This window comes from Ranitomeya imitator, chromosome 3, assembly GCF_032444005.1.
Source record: "Ranitomeya imitator isolate aRanImi1 chromosome 3, aRanImi1.pri, whole genome shotgun sequence".
In the NCBI taxonomy this organism is placed as follows: Eukaryota; Metazoa; Chordata; class Amphibia; order Anura; family Dendrobatidae; genus Ranitomeya; species Ranitomeya imitator.
Window position 1 is genome coordinate 417,735,652 of NC_091284.1, and position 20,409 is coordinate 417,756,060.

Here is a 20,409-nt window from a genome sequence, read left to right on the forward strand (position 1 = left end):
CCTTCGGGCGTATTAAATGCTATTTTCCATTCATCGTTCCGTTTGATACGCACAAGATTATATGCACCACGAAGATCTATCTTGGTGAACCAACTAGCCCCCTTAATCCGAGCAAACAAATCAGACAGCAGCGGCAAGGGGTACTGAAATTTGACCGTAATTTTATTTAGAAGGCGGTAATCAATACAAGGTCTCAGCGAACCATCCTTCTTGGTCACAAAAAAGAAACCCGCTCCCAATGGCGACGATGACGGGCGAATATGACCCTTCTCCAAAGACTCCTTCACGTAACTCCGCATAGCGGCGTGCTCAGGTACAGATAAATTAAACAGTCGACCCTTAGGAAACTTACTACCAGGAATCAAATCGATAGCACAATCACAATCCCTATGCGGAGGTAGGGCATGGGACTTGGGCTCATCGAATACATCCCGGTAATCAGACAAGAACTCTGGGAACTCAGAAGGGGTGGATGATGAGATAGACAGAAATGGAACATCACCATGTTCTCCCTGACAACCCCAGCTGGACACAGACATAGATTTCCAATCTAATACTGGGTTATGGACTTGTAGCCATGGCAACCCCAACACGACCACATCATGCAGATTATGCAACACCAGAAAGCGAATATCCTCCTGGTGCGCAGGAGCCATGCACATGGTCAGCTGGGTCCAATACTGAGGCTTATTCTTGGCCAAAGGCGTAGCATCAATTCCTCTCAATGGAATAGGACACTGTAAGGGCTCCAAGACAAACCCACAGCGCCTAGCATACTCCAAGTCCATCAAATTCAGGGCAGCGCCTGAATACACAAATGCCATGACAGAATAGGAAGACAAAGAGCAGATCAAAGTAACGGACAAAAGAAATTTCGACTGTACCGTACCAATGGTGGCAGACCTAGCGAACCGCTTAGTGCGCTTAGGACAATCGGAGATAGCATGAGTGGAATCACCACAGTAGAAACACAGCCCATTCTGACGTCTGTGTTCTTGCCTTTCAGCTCTGGTCAAAGTCCTATCGCACTGCATAGGCTCAGGTTCATGCTCAGATAATACCGCCAAATGGTGCACAGATTTACGCTCGCGCAAGCGTCGACCGATCTGAATGGCCAAAGACATAGACTCATTCAGACCAGCAGGTATAGGAAATCCCACCATGACATCCTTAAGGGCTTCAGAGAGACCGTTTCTGAAAATAGCTGCCAGCGCACTTTCATTCCATTGAGTGAGCACGGACCACTTTCTAAACTTCTGACAATAAATCTCTATCTCATCCTGACCCTGACACAGAGCCAGCAAATTTTTCTCTGCCTGATCCACTGAATTAGGTTTGTCGTACAGCAATCCGAGCGCCAGAAAAAACGCATCAATATTACATAATGCCGGATCTCCTGGCGCAAGGGAAAATGCCCAGTCTTGAGGGTCGCCACGTAATAAAGAAATAATGATCTTAACTTGTTGAACTGGATCACCAGAGGAGCGGGGTTTCAGAGCCAGAAATAGTTTACAATTATTTTTAAAATTCAAAAACTTTGCTCTATCGCCAGAAAATAACTCAGGAATAGGAATCTTGGGTTCCAACATAGGATTCTGAACCACTAAATCTTGAATATTCTGTACATTTATAGCGAGATTATCCATCAAAGAGAACAGACCTTGAATGTCCATGTCCACACCTGTGTTCTGAACCACCCTGATGTAAAGGGGAATAGAGAGACAGAACACAGTGCAAAGAAAAAAGCATGGTCTCAGAACTTCTCTTTTCCCTCTACTGAGAAGCATTAGTACTTTGGGCCTCCAGTACTGTTATGAACAGGTAATTCAGAACCACAATGGACATAGAGGTACTGAGCACACAAAGTGACCTGACAATTACCAAAAACAAAGGACGAGCTCTGAGACGTGGGAACTCTGCTGACCGCAATCCCTAATCCTAACACACCACACTAGAGGTAGCCGTGGATTGCGCCTAACGCTCCCTATGCAACTCGGCACAGCCTGAGAAACTAACTAGCCCTGAAGATAGAAAAAAAAAGCCTACCTTGCCTCAGAGAAATTCCCCAAAGGAAAAGGCAGCCCCCCACATATGACTGTGAGTAAAGATGAAATACAAACACAGAGATGAAATAGATTTAGCAAAGTGAGGCCCGCTTTGCGGTCAACACAAAAACCTACAAACAACCACGCAGAGGGGCAAAAAGACCCTCCGCACCGACTAACGGTACGGAGGTGCTCCCTCTGCGTCTCAGAGCTTCCAGCAAGCAAGAAAAAACAAAATAGCAAGCTGGACAGAAAATATAGCAAACAAAAAATAACACAAGCAGAACTTAGCTTATGCAGGATAGAGAGGCCACAGGAACGATCCAGGAGGAAGCAAGACCAATACTAGAACATTGACTGGAGGCCAGGATCAAAGCCTCAGGTGGAGTTAAATAGAGCAGCACCTAACGACCTAACCTCATCACCTGAGGAAGGAAACTCAGAAGCCGCAGTACCACTCTCATCCACCAAAGGAAGCTTATAGACAGAACCAGCCGCAGTACCACTCATGACCACAGGAGGGAGCTTGGCCACAGAATTCACAACACTAGGCAATATACTATGTGGCTGGGCAATATACTACGTGGCTCTGTGCTGTATACCACATCGCTTTGCAATGTACTGCGTGGCTCTTTGCTGTATGCTGCGTCACTGGGCAATATACTACATGGCTGTTTTCCAACAAAATTTCCAAAACCATTTTTTTTTTTTTTTTGAGGGACCACATCTTGTTTGAGGTGACTTTGAGGGGCTTATATGACAGAAAGTACCCAAAAGTGACAACAATCTAAAAACTGAGCCCCTGACGGTGCTCAAAATCACATTCTAGTAGTTTAACCCTTCTGGTGCTTCACAGGAACTGAAGCAATGTGGAAGGAAAAAATGAACTTTTAACTTTTTTTTAACCAAAAATTTACTTTAGACCCAAACTTTTTTATTTTAACAGGAGAAAATGGTCCCCAAAATTTGTTGTGGAAGTTCTCCTAAATATGTTGATACCTCACTTGAGGGACAAATCTACTGTTTGGGCGCATGGCAAGGCTCAGAAGTGAAGGAGCGCCATTTACCTTTGTCCGTGTAAAATTTGTTGAAATAATTAGCGGATGCCATGTTGCGTGTTGAGAGCCCCTATTATGCCTAAACAGTGGAAACTGCCCACAAGTGACCCCATTTTGGATGCCACACACATCAAGGATTTTATCCAGGGGTATAGTGAGCATTTTGAACCCATAGGTATGGCACAGAATTTATAACATTAAGTCATATTGAATATGTTGTCATTAGTGTTGAGCGCAAGTGCTCGCTACTCCAATTAGCATAGGGGGGTTGGGTATGCACCGAATATCGTGGTTGCTCGAGTGACATGCTTGAGTCCATACCCGCACGTTTCACAGCTGTTAGATACCCCCTAATAAATATGTCGGGATCCGCTAAACTCTGTGCCTACCGGGGCACCCATTGTAAACTCGAGTAGTGAGCACTTTGCTCAAAACCAGCTGTCATATTGGTTTTTTTTTTTTCATTGTTGAAAAAAACAACCAATCCTAACCCTAACCCTAACCCCAACTGCAACAAATTAAAAAAAATAATTAAAAAATATTTTAGCATTTTTATTAGTGATGAGCGAATATACTCGTTACTCAAATATTTTTTTTGTGCTCGGAAATTGTTTTTTTTTCTGCAGCTGAATGATTTACATCTGTAAGCCAGCATAAGTACATGTGGGGGTTGCCTGGTTGCTAGGGAATCTCCACATATACTTATGCTGGCTAACAGATGTAAATCATTCAGCTACGGCAATAAAAACTAAATTTCCGAGCACTAAAAAATACTCAGAGGACACCCGAGCGTGCTCGGGAAATCTCAAGCAACGAGTATATTCGCTCATCACTAATTTTTATCTAACTAAGGGGGTTACAATGGGGGGTTAGATATACTATTTTTTTATTTTAATCATTGTCATAGGGTCTATCACAGTGATCAAAAGGAACTAATAGGAAAAATTTCCTATTGTTACCGGGCAATGCACATTCACCCGCCATTTTTCTTTCCAGGAAGATAACACCGGGGTGGGGGACGAATCAGGAGGGATTGGGGGATAGCGGAGCTCTCAGGGGGCATCATGTCTCTCTCCCCTGACATGTATATCATGTCAGAAGAGAGAGAACTCATTATCACAGCCAGCACACTTACTTTTTTATTGTGTTCACCGTTCTTCGCTAAATAACAGCAATCACCGGACAATCTGGCCCTGATCATGTTCTCCTGGGTCTCAACTACCCCCAGTAGCCAATACCCCAGAGATTTTCGAACTCTTGGTGGCTTTATTCCCGATCGTCATTTTAAAATGGTAATGAGGGAATAAGTGCCCTTAGCGAAACTCTCTTTTTATTGCGTATTGGCAGTTGCTAATGTGTTAAATAAAGCTACTTTGTTTTCATGCTGAAGACACAAAAGAGAATAGTAAAACCAAAAACACTCAGTTTGAAAAAATGTTGCAGTAATCCGCAAGTGCTAGTAAAAGATGTAAAAAACAGGGTATTTGGTTGATACGTATTTTGCAAAAAATGTATACTAAGCTGCTCTACCAATCTTCACGGTATACCCTTATCAGAGCAGTCCTAACTAATGTATGCAATCCCTATCTGATGTATTTAAAAACCTGATCATCTGTATATAACCTGTGTGAACAGGGTTCAGAGAGGAAAAATCCATGTGTGCATACAGAGTAGAACAGCTTTTGTGCAGATAGCCCAAGAGGAGTGGTGGAACTCCCCAGTCTTGTAGACACAAGAGAACAATTATGGAAACAGGAACACATGGGCTACTTGCACAGTGAACAAGTCTGTATGATCATGTTCACACACCACCAAGAAACCTGAAGACACAAAAGAGAATAGTAAAACCAAAAACACTCAGTTTGAAAAAATGTTGCAGTAATCCGCAAGTGCTAGTAAAAGATGTAAAAAACAGGGTATTTGGTTGATATGTATTTTGCAAAAAATGTATACTAAGCTGCTCTACCAATCTTCACGGTATACCCTTATCAGAGCAGTCCTAACTAATGTATGCAATCCCTATCTGATGTATTTAAAAACCTGATCATCTGTATATAACCTGTGTGAACAGGGTTCAGAGAGGAAAAATCCATGTGTGCATACAGAGTAGAACAGCTTTTGTGCAGATAGCCCAAGAGGAGTGGTGGAACTCCCCAGTCTTGTAGACACAAGAGAACAATTATGGAAACAGGAACACATGGGCTACTTGCACAGTGAACAAGTCTGTATGATCATGTTCACACACCACCAAGAAACCTGAAGACACAAAAGAGAATAGTAAAACCAAAAACACTCAGTTTGAAAAAATGTATACTAAGCTGCTCTTTTTCCTCTCTGAACCCTGTTCACACAGGTTATATACAGATGATCAGGTTTTTAAATACATCAGATAGGGATTGCATACATTAGTTAGGACTGCTCTGATAAGGGTATACCGTGAAGATTGGTAGAGCAGCTTAGTATACATTTTTTGCAAAATACGTATCAACCAAATACCCTGTTTTTTACATCTTTTACTAGCACTTGCGGATTACTGCAACATTTTTTCAAACTGAGTGTTTTTGGTTTTACTATTCTCTTTTGTGTCTTCAGGTTTCTTGGTGGTGTGTGAACATGATCATACAGACTTGTTCACTGTGCAAGTAGCCCATGTGTTCCTGTTTGTTTTCATGCTGCCTGGTATTTGGCGTTGGCAAGGACTGGAGCAGATCACTCAACAACCCGCAATACTGGGTACATACTTGAGCACCCAACGCAAACTGGAGTAGCGAGCACTTGCGCTCAACACTAGTGACGACGTATTCAGTATGACGACGTAATGTTATTAAATTCTGTGTCGTACCTGTGGGTTCAAAAAGCTCATTCTACCCGTGGATCCTTTAGGGATTTCGTTTCCAAACTTGGGTCACTTGTAGGGGGTTTCCACTGTGTAGGCACATCAGGGGCTCTCCAAACGCGACATGGCGTCTGCTCTCGATTCCAAACAATTTTGCTTTCACACAGTTAAACAGTGCTCCTTCTTTACAAGCCCAGACGTGCGCCCAAACAGTCGATTTTCCCCGCATATAAGGTATCGGCGTTCTCAGGAAAAATTACACAACAAATTTGTGTGGTCTGTTTTCTCTCATTTCCCTTGTGAAAATAAAAAAGTAAATTTTTTTGTGGGGGAAAAAAAAAAAGTAAAACGTTCATTTTTTTTCCTTCCATGTTTCTTTAGTTCCTGTGAAGCAACTGAAGGGTTAATAAACTTCTTGAATGTGGTTTTGAGCACCTTGAGTGGTGCAGATTTTAGAATGGTGTCACTTTTGGTTGTTTTCTGTCATATAGACCAGGGGTCCCCAACTCCAGTCCTCAAGGCCCACCAACGTCATGTTTTCAGGATTTCCTTTGCAGTGCACAGGTGATGCAATTATTACCTGGGCAAGACTAAGGAAATCCTGAAAACATGACATGTTGGTGGGCCTTGAGGACTGGAGTTGGGGACCCCTGATATAGACCACTCAAAGTCAGTATGTAATGTAATGTGGTCCCTAAAAAAAATGGTTTTGTAAATTTTGTTGGAAAAATGACAAAGTGACTTGTTGATCAACTTTTAACCCTTATAACTTCCTAACAAAAAAAGTTTCCAAATTTGTGCTGATGTAAAGTAGACATGTGGGAAATGTTATTTATGAACTATTGTGTGTGATGTAACTCTATGATTTAAGGGCCCAAAAATTAAAAGTTTTAAAATTGTGAAATTTTCAAAATATTGGCCAAATTTCCGTTTTTTCCATTAATAAACACAAGTCATATTGAAATTTTTTTACCACTATCATAAAGTACAATATGTCAAGAAAAAACAGTATCTGAATTAGTGGGATCCGTTGAAGCGTTCCAGAGTTATAACCACATAAAGTTACACTAGCTAGAATTGTCAAATTTGTGCTTGGTCATTAAGGTCAAAATTGGCTCTGTCTCTAAAGGGTTAAGGATTTACACTTTTACCCCTTATGTAATTATTTGAAATGCCACCAATTGATGACTTGTTAATTACTGTGGAAGCCTTGACTTGTTGAGATGGTTGTATATTGCTAGACAACAATTAGCATTCCCTGAAACTAAAGAAAACTGCAGAATCCCATTAAAGCTATTCATTAGGCAAACCTTCACACTCCCTAAAGAATCATTTTCTGGTTCTGCAGTTACTTGGAAAAATGTTTGCTCAGTTTGAGAGCAAACTGCCTCAGTAATTGTGTTTTTTAATATTTAAATGACCCAGGGTATTTCTCCACAGTTATATTTGGTTATCAAAGTTTGTGGATATTCACATACATAAGTTGTAATGTGATATACACATTTTTGTCTCATGCCACCTTTTAATGGGCTTACTTAAGTAATAGCAGCAGTATAAGCCTATATTGATTTAAGGACATTAATGTATAAATATAACTGCAAGGGATATGTTTATTACTATCTGAGACAGTATGAATGTTTATGTAGTTTTGAAGAGGGGATATTCTAATGGAATTTGTGTAATAAAGCACTGAACTACATTTCCTGTTTTTATATCCTGTGTCAATTTGCAGATCAGCAAAAAAGAATTTTTCTCCCACCTCCAAAAGGCATCAGGAAATGTGTAGTAGCCACAAACATTGCTGCAACATCGGTAACAATTGAAGGCATTAGGTACATAGTAGTTTACAAGTTGTGTATGTTGTTACAAATTCCCTTATTTATGTGCTTGCTGGTGTGGTATTTCTTTATATTCCTGGCTTTTTCCAAGGTATTGTTTCACCAAGATGGCATTGAGTCCTCTGGTTTCTGCGTTTGGTAAAGGCCCTCATAGATATTAGATTGAAAGGGTTGTCCATGCACAAGATATTGATGTAAGTACAATAAAAGTGAGACTTGTGCTTACCTGGTAGTAATTTGAAGTTTTCAGCCGTTCATCCTTATCAAACAGAGCCTGCAGGCGCTCAGGACATGAAGCAAATTGGATACATCCCATCACACAATCCAGTGCTTCTTTAAAATACCCATTTTTATAATTTCATAATGATAAATGGGTGTTTTGAAGTCTAACAGTTTTAACTCCTGATATGATTCATTATGAAATAAAGCAGTTATCAATTTTAAGAAGTGCTGGATTGCGTAATGGAATTTATCCAATTTACAGGATATTGTTGACCTATCCCTTGGATTCGTTATGAATATCAGATCATGTGGGTCTGACACCTGACGCCCAGACCAGTCACCGGATTTAAGCACTCAGTGGAGCAACAGTGTGAAAATCTTTTGTGTGTAGCAGCCACTGCTATGTACTACAGAGCAGCTCATTTTGACTTGAATATGAGCTCTTCTGCAGTACTCAGCAGCGGCCACTACACATTGAATAGAGCTGCAAAGTGAAGATCTGTTCAATGTCTTCAGGGTTATCAATATTTTGTTACTGGACAACCCCTTTAATGTTGGCTGACTCCCAACTGTGTGTACATGGGTTTTTTGACTGTACTCCGACGAAAGATGTCGGGTGAGATAAGAGTGGTCAATTTTGATTCAGGTGCTAAATCTTTTTACGCTCCCTAATGAAACTTAAAGGGACACTGTCACTTGAATTTGGAGGGAACAATCTTCAGCCATGGAGGTGGTGTTTTTGGGTGTTTGATTCACCATTTCCTTACCCGCTGGCTGCATGCCATAGGACACGCCTGCGCAAGGCAAGATTGCACTGTGCAGGCGTGTACTACGGAGGACAGAGAATGAACTTCAATCCAATATTGCAGCCAGCATGCAGCCAGCGGGTAAGGAAAGGGTGAATCAAACACCCCAAAACCCGCCTTCATGGCTGAAGATTGTTCCCTCCAAATTCAGGTGACAGAGTCCCTTTAAATGCCAAGCATTCATATGTGAGGGAGTCTGGAGGGGTAGCTATCTCAGACCTACTGCAATGGTGTGTTTCTCCCACAAAATCATTGCCATTGCACATGTTTTGTTATGCACATGTTTATTTCCTTTGTGTGTGTTGAAACAACACAAAAACAGCGAGGGACAAATGGCAAATTGGACATAATTTCCCACAAAACTCAGCCAGGTAAAATTGTTGGCACGCTCAACTAAATATTTGGTTGCACACCCTTTCTAATAAATAACTGCAGTCGATCACTTCTTATAACCATCAACAAGCTTGAAGGAAAAGCTGAAGTCCAGCGTGGGTGATGTCCATAAAAAATACCTTTTATTCCATTTTCGTTAAAAGCACATAAATCCAAAGTCCATCTTCATATCCATAGACACAAAACACGGGTGATTCATACCAGTGACAGTCACAGGCTTAAAGTGCATTAAAATCAAACGCGTTTCAACGGTCGTGCCGCCTTACTCATTGTGATAAAAATAAAATGAAAGAGGGCTGCCATATAGGACTAGGCCCATTAGGTTACACCCCCTGATCTTGCAGACAACAGAAACAGGGCAACACCTATAGGTAATTAATGAGTTTAGCCTGAAATTTGCATGTACAAATACTATGCTTAAGGCAGGAGAAAGAAAGAAAGAAGAAGAAAAAAAAAAAAAGTCTATGGACTTTTATATGGATGTTATATACACAAGAATTATAACTTATCATTCATAATAATTCATAAGATCCTGCCGGATATTCATGCCTAGGGGGGCTCTGGACTTAAGTTGATACATCCACCATATCTCTCTGTTGGTTATTTTTCTTTTTATATCTCCCCCTCGAAATGGAGCTTTAACCCTTTCAATCCCGCGGACCTCCAATGAGCTGACATCCCCATTGTGTTTATGGATGAAGTGTTTGGATGCAGCAGAGCTCTTATGAGTAATTTTATTCACTGCATCAGACCGGTTCCCTGCTTATTCTCACCTTCAGGGGACCCCCTGTGCACCCCACATATTGCTGGTCACAGGTGGTGCAATTAATCAAATACACAACATTGGAGGTGTTGCAGGTAATGTAGTGGTTAATTTTGTACGTCTTTTTAGTGACAGATGAGTGGAATTCCTTACTGTTCACCATATATTTACAGCAGGTGCAGATATTGTGCCCACATTTGTATGTGCCTTTAGTACTAAGCCAGTTTTCTTTCTTTATCTAAAAGAATCCCTATGCTGAGCCAGGATAAAAAGCTGAACCAAATCCTGTCCAAACCAGTGCGCTATATCGCTAAAAAAGCCCCTAGTCTGAATGACATCTTATCCCCCAGCCTTTTTGTTAGTGAGGACAAAAGGTTAAAAGCGAAAGAAAACTGGCTTAGTACTAAAGGCTGTCTCTTGGCAATTTGGAGCTTTATCTCCCTCCATAAGTTTTCTATGGGATTATGGTCTGGAGACTGGCTAGGTCACTGTATCACCTTAATGTGCTTCTTTTTGAGCCACTCCTTTGTTGCCTTGGCTGTGTATTTTGGATCATTGTCTTGCTGGAAGACCCAGCCACAACCCATTTTTAATGTCCTGGCGGAGGAAAGGAGGTTGTTACTCAGGATTTTACGGTACATGGCTCCATCCATTCTCTCACTGATGTGGTGAAGTAATCCAGTGCCCTTAGCAGAAAAACACCCCCAAAACATAATGTTTCCTCCTCTTTGCTTGATAATGGGGACAGTGTTCTTTGGGTCATAGGCAGCATTTCTCTTCCTCCAAGCACAGCGAGTTGAGTTAATGCCAAAGAAATAAATTTTTGTCTCATCTGACCACAGCACCTCCTCTCAATCACTCACAGAATCATCCAGGTGTTCATTGGCAAACTTCAGACGAGCCTGCACATGTGCCTTCTTGAGCAGGAGGACCTTGCGGGCACTGCAGGATTTTAAACCTTTACGGCGTAATGTGTTAGCAATGGTTTTCTTGGTGACTGTGGTCCCATGTGCCTTGAGATGATTAACAAGTTCCCCCCGTGTAGTTTTAGGCTGATCGCTCACTTTCCTCATGATCAAGATTACCACACGAGTTGAGATTTTGCATGGTGCCCCAGATCGATGCCGATTGACAGTTATTTTGTATTTCTTCCATTTTCTTACTATTGCACCAACAGTTGTCTATACGAGGTTGGGGCAGGCAGCATGGGTTCACAAAGCTAAGCCGAGGTGAGGAGTGGAGAGGTAATAACGGGTTAACAAACAGGGTTAAGGTACCGTCACATTTAGCGACGCTCCAGCGATATAGACAACGATCCAACCTAAACTAGATTGCTGGAGCGTCACTGTTAGGTCGCTGTAGAGATGTCAAACACAGCAACTCCAGAACGATGCAGGAGCGATCCAGTGACGTACTTATCGTTCTCGCTGGTTGTTAGCTCCGTGAAAAAACATTGCAGGCATCGTTGCTTTTGCTCTCAAACATGACCAATCACGCCGACCTGACGACCAAATAAAGTTCTGGACTTTCAGCTACGACCAGCGATGTCACAGCGGGATCCTGATCGCTGCTGCGTGTCAAACACAACGAGATCGCTATCCAGGACGCTGCAACGTCACGGATCGTTGTCGTTCTCGTTGTAAAGTTGCTCAGTGTGAAGGTACCTTTAATAACAGGATAAGACGAGACAAAAACACTAGACTGTACTCTGGAGACGGACAAGAACAGGAACCTTAGTTCAGATGGGGAACAGGAGGAGCAGCCCAATGTATCCCCTACTGGCAGGGGATAGGCTGGGAAACCCATACTCTATAGAACACCGCATGGTTAAATTCCTGCAGGATCTGGCTGTGCCTCCCTATAGGCAGGTGTAGACAGCAGGAATATGTAACAGCATGCAAGATACTGCTGTGACAGGTCCCCCCCCCCCCACCTTATGCCTATTCCTTACTTGGCCAGATTGACAGAGAAACCTTTCTAACTTGACTGGCACAGATGTTTTCGCAGTCTCCTCAGGACCAAAGCTCTTCCAGTGCACCAGATAGAAAGTCCTCCCCCAAACCTTAGAGTCGAGGATGTCCCTAACCTCAAAGACATCTGAGGAACCCTCAGGAAAAGAGGTAGCGGAAGAAGATCGGGGCTTTCGAAAAGCGATTCAGGACCACCGGCTTAAGGAAGGAAATATGAAAGAAGTTTGAGATACGTACATTAACTGGGAGTTAAAGACAGTATAACACTAGATTAAGTTGCCTGATGATCTTGTATGGAGGTATCCCAGTATCAGGGGGCGAACTTGTAAGAAGGCACCTTCAGGTGAATATTCCAGGATGACAGCCAGACTTTTTGTCCAAGTTGATACTGGTGCAGAGAACCTCTCTTCTTGTCCACATGAGTCTTCATCCGAAAAAATGGCCTTAAGGAGGGAGACCTGTGTTTGTCGCCAGATCTTCTGGAAGTCGCCATAAGAGAAATCGGCTGTTGGTACCTGGATAGACTGGGGAAACCAAAGCCTACCTGACACATCAGAGATATATTCTTGTAGGATCTGGCCATGCCTCCCTATAGCCAGGTGGAGATAGCAGGAATATGCAGCAGAGTTGGAAGATCTGTATGAGGTACTCACCGCTGCAGTCAGACACGGGAAGGCGCAGAGCAGCAAATACAGTGTGTAGCATGGTGTTAGGAACAAGGTACAAGTTACTGCCATGACAGTAGGATTTTCTTGACCTTTTCTTAGTTGCATTTTACAGCAAAAGCCACGGTCTGTAAACAGCTTACAACACAGCAAAGTATTGTAATCTTATTGCTAAAAGTAATTAGGTGAAGGGTACAAAATAAATTCCAAGGCATTAGATATACCATGGAGCACTGTGATGATGATGATCATCAAGATGTGGCTTAACTTTGGTGCAACAGTGACATTATCTAGAACTGGATGTGCTTAAAAAAATTAACAAAGAGGCCAGAAGAAAGTTGATCAAGGAGGCTGCCAAGAGACCTACAGCAACATTAAAGGAGCTGCAGGAATTTCTGGGAAGTACAGGTTGTGTACTGCATGTGACAACAATCTCCTGTATTTTTTATATGTCTAGCCAGTGGGGTATGGTGGTAAAAATAAAAGCCTCTGCTTACAAAGAAAAACATCCAAACCCAGATAAATTTTACTAAAACCTACATCAAGTCTGGCAAGTGCATGTGGGAAAACAGTGTTCTGGGCTGATAAGTTCAAGAATGAACCTTTTGGCCATAATTCCAAAGGGTATAGTAAAGCATGGTGGAGGTAGCCTTATGCTTTGGGACTGTTTTTCCAGCTGGAATTGAGGCCTTAGTCAGGTGGAGGGGAATATGAACAGTTCAAAATGTATGTCAATTTTGCTTTAAAACCTTCAAGCCTCTGCTACAAAGTTGAAGCTGAAAAGGGATTCCAACTTTCAGAATGACAGTAGCATACATTCAAATCAACAAAAGAATGGCTTCCCCAGATGTAAATTACATGTTCAGAATGGCCCAGACCCAAATCCAATTTGAAATCTGTGGGTTGACCTGAAAAGAGCTGAACATAGGGGATGCCTTCATCATCTGGCAGATTTGGAACACTACTGCAAGGACTAGTGGGTAAAGATTGGCAGTTCTAGATGTGTCATACTAATAGATTCCTACCCATGAAGACTGAATGCTGAAGAAAATTCAAAGTTACTTCAAAAAATTAAGGGTGTCTTTATTTATGGAACCCCATTTTTTTAGTTGTTAATTTTCAACACAAAAAAAATTCAGTTTTGTGTGCCATGAAAAGTGGAAAAAATTCTGAAATGACCGTCTTTGGTGCATTTTTTATTTACATGGAAAAAAACACTTTGCACTTTAACAGGGGTGTATATAGCCGTGTGTGTATATATAAGTCCTTCACCTATCAGACATTTATGACATAGCTCGTAAATATGCCATAAATATCTGAGCATGTTTGCATCTAGTCTTGGCCACAAATATGTACCGCTGAAACCCTGAAAAATGGGATTTGGACGTTACATCAGTGGAGCCATAGACTTACATTTTCAAATGAAGTGACAAGCATTCAGCTTTATTTTTGGGGGGTTGTATCCTTCCTTGAAGTTTGAAATATTAGTGCAGTATACTATATTATTGTTTCTAACCTATAAGATGAATACAACTAAAAAAAGCTCAAATGTAGTCCTCCAAAGTTGAATTTTTTTGGAATCCATTTGCTAATTTATGTCTATGCTCCTTTGGGGACACGAGAATCCTGTTTTTTTTGTGGTTTCAGACAGAAACCCTGACAGAATGACAAATGTGTAGCTGAAAGGTGAAGTGAACATGGCTTAATGTAGATTTTAGATATATACCCTGTTATTTAAAATTTGAGAACTTCATCTTTTTCTTTTCAGGTATGTAATAGATAGCGGATTTGTGAAACAGTTAAACCATAATCCTAGAGCTGGTCTGGATGTGTTGGAAGTTGTGCCTATTTCAAAGTAAGTGAAAATGAATATCATAATGTAACTTTTTATATTATGAGCAATTTTTTAAAATGTTTATTTTGTTTTCTAAAGAAGTGAAGCAGTACAGAGAGCCGGCAGGGCTGGTCGGACAGCTCCTGGAAAATGCCATCGGATTTACAGTGAGGAGTTCTGGGACAAATGTATGCCAGACCACATGATCCCCGAGATTAAGCGAACAAGCCTAACCTCTGTCATTCTGACCCTTAAATGCCTGGAGGTAAATGATGTAATCAGGTAATCCAATGTTTCCTTAAACTTATGGTACCTTAGGGTACCGTCACACTATAACATTTCGATCGCTACGACGGTACGATTCGTGACGTTCCAGCGATATCGTTACGATATCGCTGTGTCTGACACGCAGCAGCGATCAGGGATCCTGCTGAGAATCGTACGTCGTAGCAGATCGTATGGAACTTTCTTTCATCGCTGGATCTCCCGCTGTCATCGCTAGATCGGTGTGTGTGACACCGATCTAGCGATCTAGCGATGCGATCCAGCGATGCGTTCGCTTGTAACCAGGGTAAACATCGGGTAACTAAGCGCAGGACCGCGCTTAGTTACCCGATGTTTACCCTGGTTACAAGCGTTAAACTAAAAAAAAACAAACAGCACATACTTACATTCTGGTGTCCGTCAGGTCCCTTGCCGTCTCTGCTTCCCGCACTGTGACTGCCGGCCGTAAAGTGAAAGCAGAGCACAGCGGCTGTGCTTTCACTTTCACTTTACGGCCGGCAGTCACTGAGTGCGGGAAGCAGACTGCAAGGGACCTGACGGACACCAGAATGTAAGTATGTGCTGTTTGTTTTTTTTAGTTTAACGCTTGTAACCAGGGTAAACATCGGGTAACTAAGCGCGGTCCTGCGCTTAGTTACCCGATGTTTACCCTGGTTACCCAGGGACCTCGGCATCGTTGGTCGCTGGAGAGCTGTCTGTGTGACAGCTCCCCAGCGACCACACTACGATTTACCTACGATCACGGCCAGGTCATATCGCTGGTCGTGATCGTAGGTAAATCGTATAGTGTGACGGTACCCTTAGACTGGCAGGCTTGTTGTAAGATTATCCCTGGAATGTTATTATGTGACGGTGGCCGCTTTAATGTAAATATTGTCCTGATTCATTTAAGCTTGAGGACCACTATTATAGGTTCAGGACCATTTATTCCTAATATTTTTTTACAACCCCAATCTAAAAAAAAAAGTTGAGACACTGTAAAATGTAAAAAGAACAAGAATGCAATAAATGTTTTGGAAATCCCTTACAGCCATATTTTATTCAGAACATTGAACACCGATCAGAATTTGAGTCAGACATTTTTCAACTTGCCGTATATACTCGAGTATAAGCCGACCCCCCCCCCTAATTTTGCCACAAAAAACTGGGAAAACTTATTGACTCGAGTATAAGCCTAGGGTCGAAATGCAGCATTTACCGGTGAATTTCAAAAATAAAAATAGATCATTATTGCCCCATAGCTGTGCCATATAGTGCTCTGCACCGTTCATATTTCCCCATAGCTCTGCCATATAGTGCTCTGCACTGTTCATATTGCCCCATATCTGCCCCATATAGTGCTCTGCACCGTTCATATTGCTCCATATCTGCCCCATATAGTGCTCTGCACTGTTCATATTGCCCCATATCTGCCCCATATAGTGCTCTGCACTGTTCATATTGCCCCATATCTGCCCCATATAGTGCTCTGCACTGTTCATATTGCTCCATATCTGCCCCATATAGTGCTCTGCACCGTTCATACTGCCCCATAGATGCTCGATATAAATCTGTGTCGCCGCTGCTGCTGCTGCAATAATAAAAAAAAAAAAGCCATACTCACCTCTCTTGATTGCAGCTCCCAGCGTCCGGTCCCGGCGTCTCTCTCCGCTCTGACTGATCAAGCAGACGGCGCCGCGCACACTATATGCGTCATCGCGCCCTCTGACCTGAACAGTCAGAGCGCAGATAGACGCCGGGAAGATGGAGCGTCGCCCGGCGGCTGGAACGCGGACAGGTGAATATGACATACTTACCTGGTCCCGACGTCCGGCTACCCCTGCCGTCCCACGGTCTTCTGTGCCGCAGCCTCTTCCTCTATCAGCGGTCACCGGCACCGCTGATTAGAGAAATGAATAGGCGGCTCCACCCCTATGGGAGGTGGAGCCGCTTATTCATTTCTCTAATGAGCGGTCTCACGTGACCGCTGAAGAGGGGAAGAAGCTGCAGCACAGAAGACCGTGGGATGGCAGGGGGAGCGCCAGGATCGCTGGGACTAGGTAAGTATGCCTCAGCGCCCTCTCCCCCTCACCCGCCGACCCCACCGCTACCGTGACTCGAGTATAAGCCGAGAGGGGCACTTTCAGCCCAAAAATTTGGGCTGAAAATCTCGGCTTATACTCAAGTATATACGGTAATTTGAAAAAAATAACTCATTTAGAAATTTATGGTAGCAAAACATCTAAAAACTGGGACAGAGCCATCTTTACCATTCTACAGCAACGTCTTTTCTTTTAAGGGTATGTTACCACGGTCAGGAATCGGCAGCGCATTGGACGCCGCACATATTTGCTGCGTCCAAAGCGCTGCCGGCTTTTGAACGCTGGTGATCCCGCATGTGTTCATTGTTGTTTTACTGGTAGCATATTTTGTTCTAAAACCTCTATGTAATGCTATCATTGATGGTGCCTTAAGTTTTAAGATGTGTAAGCTGTCCATGTCACAGGCGCTAAGGAATCTCCATTTCAAATTTTGTTTCATCTCACCACAGAATAGTTTTCAATTTTGTCTCAGTCATTATTAATTGAGCCTTGGCCCAAAGAAGTCTATTGTGTTGATTGATATATGGCTTCTTCTTTACATGATAGAGCTTTAACCCCTTTATGACCTTAGGCATATCCATGCGTCCAGGCGCCTGGTACTTACCGACCTTGGACATATGGATATGTTCTGGCAATTTTGTGCTCACAGAGGCTGTGCGCACATGATCTCCACCAGGTGTCAGCTGATTCTGGCAGCTGATACCCGATACTTTAACCCCCTAAATGCTGCAATCACAACATTTAGGGAATCGGCAGAGGGAAGAAAACCCCTCTGCCTTTGGATCGGCACCGATCGTTGGCATGGTGGCCCAAAGTTGTCATGATGACATCTGGGTCACCTGGCACTAGCAAGTTAGTTACATCATGCACAGTGCATAATCTAGCTAACTTGCACTGACCCGTTATAAGGTATAGCATTGCTATGCCTTATAACTGCGATCAGACTGTAGAAAGTGAAAGTTCCATTGTGGGGGGGCCATCAACCTTTATGGAGCAGCGTACAGGGCATATGGATGGGAGCAGCACATGACAGGATGGGGGCGCAGGATGGGAGCAGCACATGACAGAATGGGGGCGCAGGATGGGAGTAGCACATGACAGCATGGGGCGAAGGATGGGAGCAGCACATGACAGGATTGGGGTGCAGGATGGGAGCAGCACATGAAAACGGAGCAGGATGGGAGTAGTACATTACACCATGGCGGCGCAGGATCGGAGCACATGACAGGATTGGGGCGCAGGATGGAAGCAGCACATGAAAACGGGGGCACAGGATGGGAGCAGCACATTACACAATGGCGGCGCAGGATCGGAGCACATGAAAACGGTGGTGCAGGATGGGAGCAGCACATGACAGGATTGGGGCGCAGGATGGGAGCAGCACATGACAGGATGGGGGCGCAGGATGAGAGCAGCACATGACAGGATGGGGGCGCATGCGCCATACTGCTTTTCGGCTTTGCCCGCAATTGGGCAAAGCATACTGCGCACGCGTGAGGTCTGTACACGCTCTGCGAGATTCACAGCGAAGCATGCGTACAGCAAGCCGAGGAGGGGTGGAGTGAGGGAACAGAGGCAACGCCCATCGGACCGGACCAAATAGATTAACACAGTGCGGGACAAATAAAAAAGGTTTTTATGGGTGATGCATGTGGTGTCGGGGGATTTCAAATGTAGATGTGGAATGCATACCTGGCAATCAATTAAATGATATTATTAGCTGGAAGAGCAAAAAAGTGGTGACAGGTTCCCTTTAAATTCGGACAGTAAGATGGACCCCCATCTTATAAAAATCTTTTTTCTGTTATTTTCCACCCAAAATTTGGGGTGCGTCTTATGGTCCGGTGCATCTTATAGTCCTAAAAATATGGTAAATAAAAAATGGTATCACTGAAAATGTCATCATGTCCCACAAAAAGCAAACCGCCGTACAGCACCATTAGCCGAAAAATAAAAAAGTTGTAGCTCTCAGAATAAAGCGATGCAAAAATAATTATTTTTTCTGTAATATAGTTTTCATTGTGTAAAAGCGCCAAAACCTAAATAAAATATAAATGTGGTATTGCTGTAATTGTACTGACCTGAAGAATAAAGCTGCTTTATCAATTTTACCGCACAAAAAACGGCATAACCCCCCTCCACTCACCCCCCCCCAAAAAAAAAAATCCTGTATTGTTGTTTTTTGTTTATTTTGCCTCCCAAAAATTGGAATAGAAAGCTATCAAAATATATCATGAGCCCGAAAATGGTACCAATAACATCAACTCCCGTAAAAACAAGCCCTGAATTTGTCAGCAGAAATATGGAAAAATTATAGCTCTCAAAATATGGTGATGCAAAAACTAGTTTTTTTTGGGGGAAAAAAAAGTATTTTCGTGTGTGACAACAGGCAATCATATAAACCTTATATAAATCTGGTATCACTGTAATTGCATCGACCCTAAGAATAAAGAAGTCTAATCACGTATACCACACGAGGAACAGCGTAAAAAATAAATAGAACCAATTCTTCATCTTTTTCTTCACATTTATCTTGCGCTCTACGCTGAGCGCTTACATTGGGGTTTCCGTGTACATCTCTGAAATACGTGATTCTGACAGAACCCCCTGGCGGAAGTTTCCCTATAATCTGGCATATGAAGGCACTGTGGATGCTGTCTGACCTGTGATCCGGCAGTGTCCGCCTTTTTATTAAGAGTGCATAAGAGTGCCGTCGGCCAGCGTTTTGTACACCTCTGAATAAAATTACACGGTGAACAGAGACCAGACGGAGTCCTGAGTACCTCAGCTGCTTCATTATAGTGAATGGATCCCTCGGGGGCTTCTTTTGAATTACATCACTTGGAGATTTAGGCTATGTGCACACATTGCAGATTATTTGCGGTTTTTTAGCGTTTTTGCGCTATAAAAACGCTATAAAACCGCAAACAATCTGCATACATTAAGCATCCCATCATTTATAATGAAATCCGCAATTTCTGTGCACATGATGTGCGTTTTTCCGCATGAAAAACGCATTGCGGAAAAATAATGAACCTGTTCATTAATTTGGCGTTTTTTTTTGCGTATTTCCCACTGTCTAATTCATTGGTAAATGTCTGGGAAAAACCGTGCAAAAAATGTGCAAAAACCGCGCAAAAAACGCATGCGGATTTCATGTGAAAATCTGGCAGAAATGTCCGGATTTCCACAGGAATTTTCTGCATGAATTCCTGAACGTGTGCACATAGCCTTAAAGGGAAACCCCAACATAAGTGCTCAGCGTACAGTGCCAGATAAATGTCATCCAAGATGTTATGTAAAATGTTCCCAATAAAAGCTTCAATTCAGTCCACCAAAAAAGCAAGTGTTCACACAGGTCCATCATCTGTTAACGGAAATATAGGGGTCTTCCACGTTACTAGTAGCACAAAGGCTCTGGAAAAAGCTAAAGGTACCTCGCCCCCCACAAAAGAAATTAGGCAAATTCTGTGCTCCCAAATCCAAATGTGCCCCAGTGTGTCTATCTAAACTGCAGTTAGTGTCCACATTTTTGGCATATATGTAGCGATGAGAGCCCGCCTAATTTACATGTGCATGAGCTTCGGCACAATGTACTGGTCACTACAGCATA

General features: G+C 42.8%; 1 protein-coding gene across 2 annotated transcripts in view; it reads left to right on the plus strand.

The window, feature by feature from the left end:
• The window catches only part of DHX40 (DEAH-box helicase 40), a 215,730-nt gene that overhangs the window by 107,047 nt on the left and 88,274 nt on the right, over window positions 1-20,409 (plus strand). For both annotated transcript variants that reach the window (XM_069757182.1, XM_069757183.1), the window contains 3 exons: window positions 7,672-7,771; window positions 14,365-14,451; window positions 14,530-14,712. In XM_069757182.1, coding sequence (XP_069613283.1) covers window positions 7,672-7,771; window positions 14,365-14,451; window positions 14,530-14,712 — 370 coding nt within the window. The remainder of the gene's footprint in view (window positions 1-7,671; window positions 7,772-14,364; window positions 14,452-14,529; window positions 14,713-20,409) is intronic.